The 17,375-nt window shown below is 38.9% G+C and overlaps 2 protein-coding genes across 3 annotated transcripts; one reads left to right on the top strand and one right to left on the bottom strand.

Moving 5' to 3' along the window:
• Positions 1-444: 444 nt before the first annotated feature.
• On the bottom strand, positions 445-8,434 carry wdr83 (WD repeat domain containing 83). 2 transcript variants are annotated; one of them, XM_039803590.1, is made up of 10 exons: positions 8,277-8,434; positions 7,816-7,929; positions 5,856-5,976; positions 5,250-5,355; positions 5,042-5,090; positions 4,572-4,698; positions 3,912-3,979; positions 3,327-3,435; positions 1,789-1,903; positions 445-1,218 (listed from the first exon to the last, which is right to left on the bottom strand). In XM_039803590.1, the coding sequence occupies exons 2-10, from the start codon at positions 7,916-7,918 to the stop codon at positions 1,063-1,065; spliced, it is 954 nt and encodes a 317-aa protein (XP_039659524.1). In that variant the 5' UTR covers positions 7,919-7,929; positions 8,277-8,434; the 3' UTR covers positions 445-1,062. The 2 variants fall into 2 exon arrangements, with proteins under 2 accessions (XP_039659524.1, XP_039659515.1); XM_039803581.1 differs by having other exon boundaries at positions 8,264-8,434.
• A 119-nt stretch (positions 8,435-8,553) lies between these two features.
• Positions 8,554-15,599, top strand: wdr83os (WD repeat domain 83 opposite strand). The gene is made up of 4 exons (XM_039803602.1): positions 8,554-8,720; positions 9,628-9,733; positions 10,700-10,797; positions 15,175-15,599. Exons 1-4 carry the CDS (start codon positions 8,671-8,673, stop codon positions 15,239-15,241), a joined length of 321 nt encoding a protein of 106 aa, XP_039659536.1. The 5' UTR covers positions 8,554-8,670; the 3' UTR covers positions 15,242-15,599.
• The last annotated feature ends 1,776 nt before the right edge of the window (positions 15,600-17,375 follow it).

The raw sequence follows: 17,375 nt of genomic DNA on the forward strand, positions 1-17,375 counted from the left end.
TCTAAAAGCTCAAACTGAACAGAGACAGGCTTTTACTTCAAGCTACTTGACTTTTTTTGGAAATAAGCTGAAATGTATTTATTTATGCAATTTTTGGGGTTAACGGTAGAATGGATTAATGTACGAAGCTGCGTAGATACACCTTGTGGTCCGACAAACGCGACGGAGTAAAGTTCTGTACAGGTCAGACTTATTCGTCAACAGTCCAGATACAGTTTAAAAAAAAAAAATGTATTTATGTAAGATAAGTTATTTATTTATTTGTTGCCATTCTTTTGTCATGCTGATTAACTTATTTTGTTCTGTGTTCACTGTGTAAAGCTCCTAAAAAAAATAAACTTGTACAGAACTAAACAGTGTTGGTGTGAGTATCATCAGTATAGAGTTTACATTTCCCCCATTGAGGGATTTCTTTCTTTCTAAGTGAGAAATGACATGATGTGGTGTCATTTATACAAGAAAACGTTTATTCAAGGTTTTGTACAAAAATATATGTTTTCACACACACAAAAATCCAAGTCCTAGATCATTTAGTTAACTGTTATGATTCATTCATAAACTAAAATTAGATTTACATCCAGATCATGAACTCTACATCTGTGGACTTTGCACTATTTGTGTCAGCTGGTATGTGTTTAGCATTTGCTTCCCTTCTCCAGAGAGCTAAATCTTTGGAAAGCTAACAGCCATAAAGACAGATAATCTGGCTAAGAAGTTAGCTGCACCTGACATCAACGGTGTATCTATGTAGCTCACTTCTGACCAAAGTGGATTTATTTTTTTTACCCCCAGTTTGGATCTTATTCAAGTTAAGCCGTCCACATGAGCCTTTGATGCTTTGTGATTCAGTTTCATGTTTTGCGATTTTTCCTTTTTCCAACCTAACCCTGTGTTTACAGACACAAGAAACTAAATGTGGAAGTAAGATGCTATCATGCCACCATAAGTTGTATCAGGTTTTAAAATGATGAGGTTTACAGACTGTTATTGGAAAAAGAGAAGAAAAAAAAAAAAAAATCTTCTCAGCATGCAAATGTGGCTTTGGACTACTTTCACCATTCTCTATGTGGCCGCTGCATCCTCCTCCGTCTCCTCGGGCTCTGCCCCCCACACCTGGACGCGCCCCTCCATGGCTGTGATGAGGCAGGTCTCTGTGGGGTGGAAGGACAACGACTGGACGACAGCTTTCCCCACTGGCAGTTTCAAAGACAAAGATCCCTGGAGGTGATGAAAAAACGACAAATGCTTTTAAGTACACTTCCATCGGTTTCTACCATAAGGTTGGACCATATTTGTCTCCACTTTGGTGGATAAAGGTCTGATTTTAGGGGGAATTATTGATTTTAAGACATAATCATACTGCGTTCATGTGCTGGTTAGTATTGGTGGAAGTTTTTTTCTTTTGTCTGCATCTCTGTCCACTTAACTTCTGTAAAAATGCTTATGGCATATAATGAATCCACACAACAAATTATGTAGAGCATTGATATTCAGGCATATTGCCAAAACCTGCTGGTACCTTATCCATTAATAGATAGAGGAACAATATAAAAATAACCACAAGAGTCCTCACAAAAAAAATCATCGAGGGACAATAACTTTATACTTTACATTACTTTTTGTGTTGAAGTAGTACAAAGTACAAAAAAAACCTCAGAGCCTCAGAGAGATTCAAGCTGCATCAGTGCATACAATACTGTATATAAATGGACACAATCAACAGGATATAATGCTTAAAAGGTCCTGATAATATATGTGCATATCCAGGATATGGATCCAGACACTTACTTCCACCAGGTCCCAGAAATAGACGTGTCCGTCTTCTGAGCAGCTCAGAACGTGGGTGTCTTTACTCGACAGGCAGCAGTCCAGCTTATAGCCCTTCATCTTGTGTCCAGAATACCTGAGGGGATAAAAAAAAAACACAAAAACAATATGAACATCATAATGGAGTCTGAATGAATATACATACTTTGTCAAATGTTCAGCAAACTGCAGCGCTTCACATTCAAACAGTACAAGGGATGGACAAAAGTACAGACGCGCCTTTACAATCAACAAATAAAAACGACCTTTTTGAATCTTGTAATGTTAATTTTTTTCTTTTTTGTTAAGGCTGTGCCAATTGGACTCAACTCTTGTTGAGGTTTTCATCGGTGGTGTTGCAGTCATTGTCATAAGGTTTTGCTAAATGGTGGGCTGAGCTGGTTTAGAGAGATAAATATGGCACAAACTGCCATTTGAACGCCAACGTGTCGGTGAACAATCAGTGCGTTTACATGTGTACGACTATTCTGGTTATGATCTGGTTTTTGAAGTATCCCGGTTATGTTGTGCGCATGTAAACAAAATATCCTGGTCTCAGGAACCAGCAAAAGGCCATATCCCATTTTTGTCCTCATGCTGCCAAAATGTGTTGCATTTCTGCCGCAAGAAGATACTGTTCACCACAATGTACACTGAGTCATGTCCTGTTGGGGTTCAAAAATGCTTTCACTGATTTAAAGTAAGGTGCGATACAGAGAGAAATCACAAGCGAGCTGCTAAGTCCATTCAGGCATTAACAGTAAACCTGCAACTAGTGTTTTGTGAATCTAGTGTGAATCTAATTTTCACTTGGATTTCTGAATTACCTATTTTTACAATTTGTCACGTTTTTATTCATTTGTAAAAAAAAAAGAATAAAAAGAAAAAAAGAAGACTTGCCTTAAAGCTTTAGTTAGTACATTTTTTGATATAAATTAACGTCCGTTACATTCAAGCCATGGCCAAATGAGTTGCTCCAAAGCTAATTAAGACTATCAGCTCCACACAACTCTCTCTGGATTTCTCAGTATGACTATGTTCAGAAGATTGTGGCGTCCGGTGACTTTCCTGCGCAGAAACTTCCAGTGGGGAGAACGGAAGGCTGTATCATGTTGACGCGCCGACAGTTTTGTTGTCATTACTTAGAATTCCTCATGGGGGCGACAGAAACTACGCGCTATAGCTTTAATTTCTAAAACAAAACAGATTACTGAGGCATAGCGTTACAGTGTGCCATGTTTTATTTTATTTTTTTAAAGATTATTTTTTTCAGGCATTTTTCTTAGGCCTTTATTTACATAGGACAGATGAAAACAGTAAAGGGGAGAGAAAGGGGGGGAATGACATGCAGCAAAGGGCCGCATGTCGGAGTCAAACCCGCGGCCGCTGCGTCGAGGAGTAAACCTCTATTTATGCGCGCCTGCTCTACCAACTGAGCCAACCCGGCCACATTATTTTTAAACAAAAACTGCTTTTTGGATGAGTTGACTGGTATGTGAATGACACTGAACAGCACTCACTCTCCCAGCATTTCCCCGGTGCTCTTGTCCAGTAGTCGGACTGTTGAGTCCAGACTGGAGCTCAGAGTGCACTGACCGTCCTGACTGAAACACACACATGTGATGGGACCTGGGACACACAAACATAGTTACAAGTTACAGGTAGGCCTGGAACAATTATTACATAATTGTCTAATCGCAATTTCTTTTTTTACATAATCGCCGTTTCCTTGTCTAACTGCAATTAATTACTAACATTAGCTAGATCCTAAGGGGTATGACTGTTGATAGTAATTGTCAATTTTATGTTTTATAATAATAAAGAGGTGTGGTTTACTTCATAGACGGTGTACCTGTGTCACATGACAGTCATAACCAAAAGATGTGCTGGGACTCATTCAAAACTTTAATTTGTTTGCAAATAAATTTTGACTGAAAGAGACAATTAGATTTTACTGTACAATTAATTGTACAGTAAATTTTTGAATTGTTAGAGTTCTAGTTAAGGGGGTTCTGCATTTTCACACACTGCTTCTAATAAAAACGGTAATCGTTCATTTGACTCTTAACGAATGCTGAAAATGTATCATGAAAAAGATTACTAACTGCTGATGAAGTCAACGTGCAGCTGTCCCATTCTCAGGTCGTAGCGCCTCACTCTGCCATCCACCGACCTAAACACAAGGATCGTTGTTTTCAAATAGTGCCACAGTGAAATCTAAAAGTCTAATTTAACAGGTGGAGAAGTAAGTAAAGGAATGGTACAACGTCGGCTACATTGTCTATGTCCAATACAATCTTAAAATGCTCATATCATGCTCATTTTCAGATTCATAATTGTATTTAGAAGTTATATCAGAATAGGTTTACATGGTTTAATTTTCAGAAAACACAAACTTTTTGTTGTACTGCACATTAATGCAGCTCCTCTTTTCACCCTGTATGTTGAGCTTGTCATGCTAGCAGCTAGGCAAGCATTATAACATGTGAGTTACAAAGTGACGCACGCTCGTCACGGAAGTAAAGGCTGGACTACAACAGAGCTGTTTGGAGCAGTTTGTGAACAGTGTTTTCTGTTGGAGATGGTTTGGGGTGGACTTTGGGCTTTTTCACTTTGGAAGGCCATTACATGCACACAAAAAGATATATAACACAATAAAGGAAAGGGGAAAATTCCCAAAGCATAATATGAGCACTTTAAGATCAACTTCAACATGCAGACTTATAATGGGAATTCATGAGAAAAACTATGTTTCCTGTGCTGACCCGGTAAGCAGCTCGTGTTGTGCCACCTTCAGGCTGCTGACGCTGTCCCGAGCCTCGTCTAGAACCTGGATGGGCTCAAATCTTCTGGACCTGGTGTCCCAGCACCGAACCGTCCCATCGAGAGACCCTGGATGAGGAGAGAACACACACACACACACACACACACACACACACACACACACACACACACACACACACACACACACACACACACACACACACACACACACACACACACACACACACACACACACACACACAAAACACAATTACAATCAGTTAATGATCAGTTTTAGTGTTGATATGTCAGTTATAATTTAACGAAAATACGGACCAAGAAACTTACAAAGACAATGCGATGTTCAAGTGGCAAGATATTTCACATAATACAACACATTGCACTATTCAAGAAAAGCACAGAATTGTTACTGAATTATGTATTGTGCGTTGTAAGCATTTCACAGACTCACCAGACAAGATGACAGTTGCCTCCTCGTTGAACTGGACACAGTTGACTTTCTGTGAGCAGAAAATTTGAAAATTTGAGTGAGGATATTAAAAAGAACAAATAAGTCACAAGTACAGAGACACAAAAAGAACAAGCCAAGTGGAACTATACAGGTGAAACATAAACATAAATGAATGGGGTTGCACAGAGTTATAAACGGCAGAACTGACCCCGGCGTGGCCTCTCAGTTTGCGTGTGACCTGGCCTGTGGCGACGTCCCACAGGATCACGGTCTTATCGGAGCTGCAGGAGCACAGGTGACTGTTGTCATAGGAACTGTTGAAAGAGCCAATGAGAAACAAACACTGTCAAAAGATCTCTACAGCACACATTTTTAGAGCTGCAACTAACGATTATTTTCATTGGCAATTATTTTCTCGATTAATTGATTAGTGGTTTGGTCTGTAAAATGTCAAAAAATTGTGAAAAATGTGGATCAGTGTTTCCCAAAGCCCAAGATGACGTCCTCACACGTCTTGTTTTGCGCCCCAACTCAAAGATATTCAGTTTAAGGTCACAGAGGAGTGAAGAAAACTAGAACATATTCACATTTAAGAAGCTGGAGCCAGATATTTTTGTTCACTTTTTTTTCATAAAAAAATGACTAAAACCAATTGCTCGATTATCAAAATATTTGGCAATTTAATCAATAGTTGACAACTAATCAATTTAATGTGTTTGCCACTAACCCTCATGTATCACGCATTTTGATGCTATATTACCGACTTACACACATCCTGACACACTGTGGAAGGAGGCTGGGACAATTCTCTTACCCATCGGCATCCAGAACCTCGTATCCATGGCCGCTGTATGTCTTCAGCGGGGTCCCTCGGCTCACGCTCCACAGCTTTAGAGATTTGTCACTGCCACAGGACAGCAGGTAGTTCCCATCAGCTGACCAAGCAGGGAGACACGAGACAGATGCAGGTATAAGATAATGACATTTCACGGATGAATCCTGAGAAAGTTTACACTCAGGGTGCTGGAGGCTGCGCAGTTTGACAAAAAAAGCATTCAATAAAAACAATAACGGGCAAGCTGTATTTACCTTGTGCAGTTAAGTGAACTGGACTACAGTAAGACTATATCATGCAGACCCGGGACCCCCAACTGACAGACTCTTAACACCCCCACCCACAGTCACTCACTAGACGTTACATTAACACACACATCCTGGACTATTATCCCTGACCATTGCACATATTTAATAATCTGTGAACTATTATATTGCAGTGTTTCCTCTATGTTGATTTGACCGTGGCGGCCCCCCACGGTATCAGAAACAGGGTTGCATTGTTAGACTGCATGTCGGAGAACGTTTGTATTTTAGGTGCATTATTTACATGCTGAAGTAGTTACACTGCATTAAGAGAATGTAATTAATAATGGGTTTATTGTTATTTGCTACAGAATGCTTAGCCTCTATGTCAAGATAAAAGTTGGCCTATATAGTAACTCAAAAAATACAGTTCAATCACAACTGAAAATATGCCTCATTGTGTGTGTGAATAGAGGTGAATAAATATATTTGTTTGTGTTGCAGCAAAGTGTTAGTTCCGTTTCATGTGTGTGTGTGTGTGTGTGTGGTGTGTGTTTGTGTGTGTGTGTGTGTGTGTGGGGGGGTGTTCGGACCTGCCCCCACTGCTAAAACAAATCCTAAAGGAAACACAGTATTTGTTATAATGTCTATTAACACACTTTGTGTTGTCATATATGAATTCACATTTGCTGAAATTTATGGACATTGTTACATTCAAAAACGGCACAATTTATGTTTAAAGTTAAAGAAAATAATTTACCATGTAACATACGCGCAATGTTTAATGACAGAGATGGGGGATATCATCTAAGAGGACAACGTATGTTCAAACAACCTCTTGTGCGAACTGCGATTAAAAGCATATGTTTCACTTTGTGGGGCAACCTTATGGAATGAACTGAACCATGACATCAAACAGTGCTATAATATCATTCAGTTCAAAAATACATTAAATAAATCCATACTTGACCAATACAGAAAAGAATAGACCGAAACAAAGGAATGGAATCGTACTGTAAAGGTATTTTTGTAAATTGTTGTAAGTTACTGTAAGACTTGAAAGATTGTATGCTGTATTTGCATATATTAGTTTAGTAATAATATGATATTGTGAAGTAGGGGCAGGACCTAATAAGCTGTATGCTTCCGCCTGCTCCTTCTCAAACTTATCCTTTTTTATTATTATTTTTTTGGTCTTTGGTAAATTCTGATTGTGTTTTAATTTTGTGGTTTTAATTTTTTTGTTTTGTTTTCTTTTGCAACATTGTTTTATATATATATATAGAAACACTGATCGACATTTTTCACCATTTCTGACAAATAGCTAATCGATTAATCGAGAAAATAATCGCCAATGAAAATAATTGTTAGTTGCAGCTCTTGCTCGCTCTCGCTCTCTCTCTCTCTCTATATATATATATATATATATATTATATATATATTTATTTTTTTTTTTTTTTTTTTCTCTGTCTTTATGTTCTGTAGCAGCACTTTGCTTTATTGTTTACTCCCTTTTAATATGATTATTGTATGCACCAAATACACCAAATCAAATTCCTTGCAAGTATAAACTTACTTTGGTAATAGATATGATTCAGATTTAAACCAGATTGTTCGCAAGCTGCTTATGCCGATATCTCATCAACAGTCTCTCAACATCAGTATGATACATATGTTGTCTCTCTCTCTCTTACCGTTGAAGCGAACAGCCCTGACAGCTCCTTGCTGACAGTCTATGGTCCTGAGCAGATGTTGAGGGAGCTGAGGAGCCTGAGGTCTGGGTTCAGGGAACGCCATGATGACATAACCTGTGGGGGGGGGGAGAAACACATCACACAGACATGTGAGCCACACTAACAACTTCAACCCCTTCATTACAGTGGTGTAGTTTTATACTCTCCTTTTTCAACAAAGCTTTAAATACTGGCTACACAAGCTATAAGCAAGGTTAGCATTATTTCTTGTTTCTTGTCACATGTAAGTGAATGCACTTTATTAGCTTTCCTAGAGGAAACTAATGGAAGTTACCAAAGTACGAAAGTTCTACTAGCTTGAACGTTATTTAGACAGAAGCAGACAGCTTTTTAACGTTAGCTAACGTTGAACATTTCCAACTCACAGTAGTTTTTCCGCGCTACTTACTTATTTAACTTACTTGAACCGTTTCACCAGAGTTCAATTTTCATGGGAGAGCCATGTTGATATTCCTGGTGCAGCTAATATTATAATAATAATGCGTTGTTAATACGTTTTTCCCGGTTTGCTTTGTAACCATCAAACGCTTCCACCATTCATTTTACCCACCCCTCACGTTTGCTAGTACGCGCAATGCACACTGGGATCAAATACTCCTGTCAAAATAAAAGCTCAAAAGCCCTCCTCCCGTTTCACATTTTGCCTACGGATTATGTTACGCTTTTATTTTGCAATTCACCGGATATTACTACACCTCCTTCTCCGTTCCTAAAAAGGCTGATCAGCTGTCTTTCGATCACCGGAGTTTAGTTTTATTAATAATAACCCCCCCCAGGAGGGCATTGTGACACATTATGGCTACCAACAATATGGCAGACCCGAGGAGACAAAATAAGATTTTGAGGTGAGTCTTTCATGCAGAAAAACAAGTTGTTCTTGGTGGAATTAACTAGCTAACCGTATTAGCTTGTTTAACGGTAGCTAACAGCTAGCTAGCTAACTAGCTCACCGTTAACCCAAGTCTTAGCTAGACATACCTCAAGGGATTAGCGATTAGCTGATTTAACTGTGGGATGAATACACCACTAAACACACACAAAATAATGATAATTGCTTAATATCTAGTCGGCTGTCATAACATTTCGTCACTAAATAGCTCATATTTTAGCTTATGGGTTGTTTTTCCTTCTGTGTGTCACTGCTATTTGCTCATGACGGTCAGTTAACAAGTCATTTCCTCGGGCTTTTTTCAGTTAGCTAGTTACCACTGATTATGTTGGTGTAGGTGTGAAAACACGGGGCACGAAAGTTAACCAGTGACTGTCTTTCTGGAACCTTTACAGAAACAAAGGTTAGACTCGAGTATGCTTCCAAAACAGTTTAGTGAAGGCCTGTTTCAGTGTCAGTGTGGCAATGCAATGCCCAGCACATGCACAAAGTCAGGTTCATAATGAAATGGTCTGACTTCACTGGCCTGCACAGAGCCCTGACATCAAACTCATCCAGCTCCTTTGGGATGAACTGGAATGCCAACTGTGAGAGCCAGACCTTGGCTTATCTCCCAACATCAGTGTTGGACCTCACTAATGCTTTTTTGTTTTTTGGCTGAATGGCAGTAAATTCCTGCAGCCAAGATCCAAAATCTGGTGGTCTTTGAGAAAAGTGAAGGCTGTTATATCAGGAGAGTAATGCCTATGGTTTTGGAATGTGGGTGTAATGTGATCTTGTAATAATAGTAACGTAGAACCAGTGGATCTTAAATACATGCGTGTTACATTGTGTCTTATTAATGTGTGTTTGTGGTGTTGCAGGTACAAGCCTCCCAGCACAGAGTCCAATCCCACACTAGAGGACCCCACGCCGGACTACATGAACCTGCTCGGCATGATCTTCAGCATGTGTGGACTGATGCTCAAGGTGACCTGCACACACACTCTCACACCTCGTGTGTGTGTGTGTGTGTGTGTGTGTGTGTGTGTGTGTGTGTGTGTGTGTGTGTGTGTGTGTGTGTGTGTGTGTGTGTGTGTGTGTGTGTGTGTGTGTGTGTGTGTGTGTGTGTGTGTGTGTGTGTGTGTGTGTGTGTGTGTGTGTTAAAGGGGGTGTTGCCCCTGAACGACAGTCCTTGGTCCAGCCCAGTCCTTCCATTTAGAAGATTAAAGGTAAACTAACCTTTTTAGATGAAGGGCAGCTTTTGAATTTCAGCTCTAAGGACACATTAAACAAAGAGAGGGCAGCAGCAGACTCATGTGGCCTCCCAGTCCAATAGTGGATCATTTATTTACTTGATTGTCTGTCCATCAACAAAGTAAAAAAAAAATACAATAAATTATTAACTTCTGAAAATATCTCAGAAGCTCTTAGGCAAAGACTGACAATGACTGCCAGGTTTTGGGGTTTCTGTCAGGGCAGGAAACACTTGTACTAACAATGCACTCAAAAGCAGTATATGTTTTACTGGGGGTGTACAAAATAATAGCAGTACCTAACAAAATATTGTATGAATATCAGACACCTACGAAGGAGAATTGGAGCCACCCTTTGCTTGCAGAATAGCTTTTTCCTTGAAGTGATGTTCTCCTGTTCGGGAATTGTGTGTGGGTGATACACCACATGTATCTATTGTATACTGTTCAGGATACATTCATGTTTCCAAAATGAAACCACTTTAAATTAAAGAGCATCATGTACTTATTCGTTCAGAGCCATTTCTCAACTATGCTGTCGAACTCTCTCCTAAGTGTTCATCCATCTTCAAAGTAAACTTAAACCGCTCAGCCTTGTTCGTCTTTGTTAATACTGTCTGTAATCTGATACTGTGTATGGATCTACATTTTGGTCTGTCACGAGCTTGTGCAGCTAACCTTCATGTTGTGTGTCTTTCAGCTGAAGTGGTGTGCCTGGATCGCAGTCTACTGCTCTTTCATCAGCTTTGCAAACTCAAGAAGCTCAGAGGACACTAAACAGATGATGAGCAGCTTCATGTAAGTATACGGCACCATTGGTGTTCATATAGGAAATACTATGTATGGGTCCTTATCTGCTGAACTTAAGTACCTATATCTTGTACCATCACTGCACAGCGCAGCGTTATTATGGCTCCCACGCAACTTCTAGGCAAGTCCCGCCCTACGAAGCAGCCCGATTGGTTGGGGTTAGGCATTGACCTCGAGAAGTTAAAGGTCCCATGACATGGTGCTCTTTGGATGCTTTTATATAGACCTTAGTGGTCCCCTAATACTGTATCTGAAGGCTCGTTCCCGAAATTCGGCCTTGGTGCAGAATTACAGCCACTAGAGCCAGTCCCATAATGAGCTTTCCTTAGGATGTGCCATTTCTGTGTTTGTAGCTATTGAGGAGGAGAGAGGGCGGGACAAGGTGGAGGGTGGGGGTGTGGCCTTGACCAACTGCCACTTTGCTCGTTTGAAAGCCATCATGTCCCTTTCTCATGGGTGGGCAAAACAGAGAAAGGGGAGGTAACCTTGCTCCTTATGACCTCATAAGGAGAAGATTCCAGATTGGCCCATCAGAGCTTTCATTTTCTCAAAGGCAGAGCAGGATACCCAGGGCTCGGTTTACACCTATCACCATTTCTAGCCACTGGGGGGACCATAGGCAGGCTGGGGGAACGCATATTAATGTTAAAAAACCTCAAAGTGAAATTTTCATGCCATGGGACCTTGAAGGTTCGGATAGCCGACTGGTCAGGGGATAGGACCTGAACAAATCAGGTTCCATTACCTTGCATAAGCATGGACGCCTGGCCAATAGTAGCCTGTGAAGGCGATTGAATGGCGGGTCTTGCCTAGAAGTTGTGTGGGTTCCATAATAACGCCCCAGCACAGCGTGCTGCTTTTTACCGACAGTGCCGTTCTGAGAGGAAAAGATCTAAAATGAGTCCAGCTTTCTGGATGAAGTGCTGGCTGTCTGCTGTTGAGGAGACAGTTTGAATGTCTATCTTACTGTATTTTGTCTAACCTAGAGCTTGGAGATAATTTAATATTCTAGTTTATTGTAACCTGATATTGAATTCATCCATTTTGCTTCCTCTCTATTTGGTAGAGAAGTGTGCTCACTAGGGCTGGGTTACAATAATCAATTCTCCAATTAAAATCAATCTTTGTTTTAAATGATGATCATGATGATATCGATTAATAAAATCCAGAAATCGATCTTTTGATATACGCCTTTACACCATGCGTTTTAAAGTAAAAAGTAGAGCCAGACCGATATTTCGGCGGTATCGGCATTTATAGTGGCCGATAAATTAATATTTAAAAAAAACGGACAAAACGCCCTTCAACCAAGTTATGGGTGTTGGCGTTGCATTAATTTGTCCACCACTCTACAACGTCCCTGTTGGCAACACTCTTTGATTTTTTTGTAGTTTTTATTGTTTTTGTTCAAAGGACTTTTAGTTTAATATCTTAAATTTGTATACATTTTATTTATCAGAACTTTAATATATTTTGATGTTCCTCTGTTCTGTTGTGACAAAAAACAAACTAGTTTATTTTTAAACTGCACTGTCCTATTATTTTAGTGAGGACTCATAACTACAAATAACTTAATGTTATTTATTTTATTTTTTTCATTTATTATACAGGAAAGTTAAAAGTACAGTAAGTTACAATATAAACGGGCCTGACTCAGTTTAAAACCTGGTTTCCAGCAGGTTCCTGTTCTGCAGAAACATAGAACATTGAACACAGTTTCGGCACATGAGGACAAAACCATTTGTACAGGACAATAGCCTTGGCTAGACCGATACAGACAACTAAAAACAACAATACAGACAGTGTATGTGTGTAATGTTAGGGAAATCGGTTTCTTTTGTTACGCTTTTCAGGATTTTCTTTTTTATATATATCGGCCAATATATCAGATTTTTAAATCGCCAAATATTTGTATCGATATGGGCTTTAAAAATCCATCAGTCGGGTTCTAGTAAAAAGTACTTCAAACTAACTTTTTTCATTAACCTGGTGCATTATAGAACCTATTTGAAGGTTGCTTCTTGCTTGTACATTTTACAGCCTAAGTTGTCTGAGAATCTCTTTTATATCCAAGCAAAATTAGCATTGTAACTGCAATTTCCCTAGCCTAATTGATATCGAATCGCAAATTGAATCCAATCGGGGCCTCGTGAATCAATTCGAGAAATCATTGGCGATACCCAGCACTAGTGCTCACTTGAAAACTTTAATTTAGATAAACTGTGAGAATCTTAACTGTCCTAGTTATCAGGGACGGTACCCTCTTCTCTGTTGCAGAGTAAAGGGCACATACAGGTACTCTGTGTTTACCTTAAAGCCTTGAATAATTCCTCTTTAAATCTGCAGGTTTGAATCGCTTCTGTCTGCTACTGAGACTTGCAATGAGCCAACGCTAATGTCCAAAAGCTTTTAACTGTGTGACCTCCAGGGGTGCCACATTTCCATTTGCTTCTAAAAGAGTACTACAGCAGGGCACTTGTCCAGGCCTCGCAGACAGATTAGCAATGAGGGAGAAAACCTTCTGGTCCATCGTCAAGATGAGGTTGTATTAAAGACGAGCTTGATGCACCCGTAGCTTAGTAACGCAAAATGTTTGGCTCAGCAAGCAATTTCAGACGATGACGTTAATGCACCCGCCTCGTGAGCATAGAAGCTGGTTCAAGGCCAGTTTTAGGACATTTGTCAATAGCCAAGATATGATGTAAGTATCCCTGTGTTATTAAACAAAGGTGAGTGCCTGTACAGGATAAAAGAGCTGTGGAGGGCAGGCATGTCATTGGGGTAATCAGGTCTTCATTCACGTTGAGATTAATTAACCCCTCAGTGGCTTCTCCTGGCTCAGGGATACATTCTTTATACAGTGCTAAGCATACGTGAATACAGCCATGCAAAAGTTGACTAAAAACAGGAATACAAAATCATCTTTTTTAATTTATTTATCTTAATTCCCTAATTAAAAAAAATGAGGAAAAATCCAACCTTCAAGGACACAAATTTTCTTTGTGAATGAATAATGTATTGTAAATAAATAAATGTTCTTCCTTAAAATACCAGGGGCATAAGTCAACACACCCCAATGTTATATTCCCATAGAGGCAGGCATCTCTTTATTTTTTAAAGGCCAGTTATTTCATGGATCCAGGATACTATGCATCCTGATAAAGTTCCCTTGGCCTTTGGAATTAAAATAGCCCCCCCCACATCATCACATAGGCTACCCTTCACCATACCTAGAGATTGGCATGGGGTACTTTCCATAAGATCATCTCTCAATGCAAATCAAACCAGCCATTAGGCTAACTGAAATAAAACCATGCCAATCTCCTACGTTGTTGCTAATCAGACCTGTGCTCATTCACTCAGTTTAATAATATGCCAACATGTCAGCAAAATATGTCATTGAATAATTGAAAGAGAACTGGGGTGTGTTTTTTGCATTATAGGCAATAAGTAAAAAGTAATTTCAAAAAGTCACACAATCAGAGGTGCTCATGGCCCGCAAAAAATGCAAACATGAAAGAAAATTCCAAGCTAGCGAAACGTTCGTCTACACCTCGATAAAGGCTTCTGCCAAAATGCATAGATGTCAGCCCCATACTATGAAAGTTTGTTATTTTCCAGACTCGGGCTGCCTTTGAATTATTTTTTTATTTCTATTTTTTCCCAGGTTTGTTTATTAATTTCAAAACGGCAATACAAAAGTATTGTAAAAGTATTGTAAATGTATAAAAACAAGTTTTTTTGCTTACATACACAAAATAAAATGAACAACAAATTAAAGCAAACCAAAACACAACAACCACCCCATAGTCAGTAATGAGGATTAAATACCAAAATACAGACACACATACAGCATGCAAATTCAGCAAAACATTACAATAGGTAGTCCCCCTAACGGGGTACGAAATAGGACATATTGCCAGGTTTAGGCTAGTCTAGTCTTAATCAGGAATATGTGAGAAACTATAACAATATATAGAACAAATATAGAAAAAATGAGCCCCATACCTTCCAAAATTTTTGAGAACTCCTTGTAGAAAGTCTAATTTGTTCTAATTGAAGGAAATAAAGGACATCTGCCAACCAGCGTGCATTGCCTTTGAATTTTGCTCGTGATTTATTTTTATTTTTTTCATATATTCTTTTTATTTATTTTTTTATAATCTTTTAACTGCAAAAAAGGATATAAATTAAGGATGTAAATTATGCACTTTCTCCCAACATTTATGAATCACCCCAAAATAATTCTGAACAGGAAATACATTACATTAAGAGTAGCAAAATGTTTTTAGTTTGGCTATGCAACTAAGATTGCAAACTTGATTGAAACATGATGTTGTTTCCTGTTCTCTGTGTTGTCTGCAGGCTGTCCATCTCTGCAGTTGTGATGTCGTACCTCCAGAACCCACAGCCAATGTCACCGCCATGGTAACAAACGGCCAATCGCAGAAGAGCACGGAAGTAAATTGTGGATGCTGAAGTTGGTGATGAAACAGCTGACCGGCCCCTGCCCTGGCCATTGAGGAAAAACAGACACAGAAAGGAAGATAATAATATAAAAGAAAGATAAGGAGAGAGAGAGAGGAAACAAATGCCCAGGAGGGGTGGACAAGTAAAGAGGACACAACGTCAGGACGGAGACATCAAATGGTCTTTGACTGCGTTCTCATGTTTTTTCTCTTTTTATCCATTTCCTAACTTTGTTTTGTCGATGAAAACGTTCACATTTTACCATTTGGCTGATCTGTGGCAGGATGTCATCAAATAAATTTGTATGGTTTTAAAAGGAACTGCATGCTTTTACTTGTCTTTGGAAGAACATATTAATGCCATGCTCTCATCACATTGAAAGTTGTTTAATAGTCTATAACACGTGTCAAAGTCAAGTCAAATCCAGCCCCTCGCAAACTTTGATCCGGCCCACATATCCATTCAGGTTCACAATAACTTTTTGCCCGCCTAGTTTTTGTCACTTTTTCCCGACAGTCTTGGCACTTTTTTTTTTTGCCGCTATTTTTGACATTTTGTGGGCTTTTTTCAACATTTACACTTTTTTAGATTTCTTTTCAAAACATTTGACATTTTTGTTCGACATTTATGGTGCTTTTCCCAACGTTTTTGGCGGTTTTCTTTCCATAATATTTTTTACGCTATTTCTGACATTTCTGGTGCTATTTTCAACATTTTTTATTGTCATTAAACTATACATGTCTGGCCCTCAATGTGATTCTCTTTTTCCAGTGGGCCCTTAGAGAAGTTGAGTTTGACAACTTGTAAATAATGTTATGTCAAATTACAATTGTGCTAAATAACAGAAAGTGTCTTAAATGCAAACCAAAAGCCGATGTCTCTCCAAGTATAGTTGTCTGTTCAATTTACTTAATTTTATCAGAATAATTCGCTCAGTGTGAGTTTTGCTTTCCAGGGAGTCCTAGGTACATACATAAAAACAAACAATAAGGCAGTTGAAACACATTGAGCTATTACTACAGTCTATTAAGAGTTCTAGATAACTAGTAATTTGGTACCTGTACACTGTTATTAACCTACACTATCAACTCTGCTTATTGTACACGTAGGTGAATCTCAGCTAAACATCGACTTAATTGATGGCGAATTTAAACCGTACACTTGGTTACATTATATGGAGAAATACAACAGAAGAAAGGGCAGAATTAAAAGTACATAAATCAATAACACAATTTTAAAATGAATTTTTAAAAATGAACATGGCTTTCATTTATCATGTGTATGTTGCATAAAGCCAATTTCAACGACAGTGAAGTATGAAAAGTAAAGTAGATTTTCATATCTTAAATATCAGATATGAAAGAATAGTTGCTCACAGGTAACCCAGATAAGGAATTGATTCCCTTTTCTTGTGCATAATTCTTCCATATTGTAGTTTTGATTGTGTACTTCCATGTGTTATGGAGTACACACAGCAGCAGACATCAATCTGGTAATGAGGTTTCCCTCATTCTTCTCTGTTTCATCTGGTAATCAAACACACACAAATGGACATTTTGTCCAATGGTTTTGGATTTTAAATTTACTCAATAACAGTTGATACCATTTTGCAGACAATACGTTGCAGAAATATACATTAACACATTACAGTAACAGAACATGATATAGAGAATGTGGTGCAACTCATGTTTTTTTGTTGTTGACAAAAGCACAATCCGAAAGAGGAAATAAAGAGGCGACTCAGTTGGAATATTTTAGCTCAAAAGTGAGAGTCAGTCATTTAGAAGGAAGATGAGCAAAATAAAGGCATCAGCTGTCGTCAGGGCCCTTTGAAGGAGGAGTAGGAACACACATCCTTGGATAATGATAACACACACACACAGAGACACACACAGACACACACACAAACACACACACATACAAACTCTAACACACACACACACCCCTCTCTTATCGCTGCTTGTTTCCTCTCCTCTCTGAATAATGTGTATATGAAGACCCATCAGCCTCCATGGTTTTATAGTCATGTAAAGGACATTGATTAGAGCTGATGCTGCTTGTTTCCTCTGATGATGAGATAAAGAACTCATCTTTGT

Source organism: Perca fluviatilis, chromosome 1 (assembly GCF_010015445.1).
Source record: "Perca fluviatilis chromosome 1, GENO_Pfluv_1.0, whole genome shotgun sequence".
Lineage (NCBI taxonomy): Eukaryota > Metazoa > Chordata > Actinopteri > Perciformes > Percidae > Perca > Perca fluviatilis.

Excerpts from the sequence above, each read along its gene's own strand:
- wdr83os (XM_039803602.1), top strand. The coding sequence starts at position 8,671 with ATGGCTACCAACAATATGGCAGACCCGAGGAGACAAAATAAGATTTTG. Across the intron at positions 8,721-9,627 it reads AGACAAAATAAGATTTTGAG|GTACAAGCCTCCCAGCACAG; the intron begins GTGAGTCTTTCA and ends GTGGTGTTGCAG. Across the intron at positions 9,734-10,699 it reads TGTGTGGACTGATGCTCAAG|CTGAAGTGGTGTGCCTGGAT; the intron begins GTGACCTGCACA and ends TGTGTCTTTCAG.
- wdr83 (XM_039803590.1), bottom strand. The coding sequence starts at position 7,918 with ATGGCGTTCCCTGAACCCAGACCTCAGGCTCCTCAGCTCCCTCAACAT. Across the intron at positions 4,699-5,041 it reads GGCAACTGTCATCTTGTCTG|GGTCTCTCGATGGGACGGTT; the intron begins GTGAGTCTGTGA and ends CTCCTCATCCAG. Across the intron at positions 3,980-4,571 it reads CAACACGAGCTGCTTACCGG|GTCGGTGGATGGCAGAGTGA; the intron begins GTCAGCACAGGA and ends CCTTGTGTTTAG.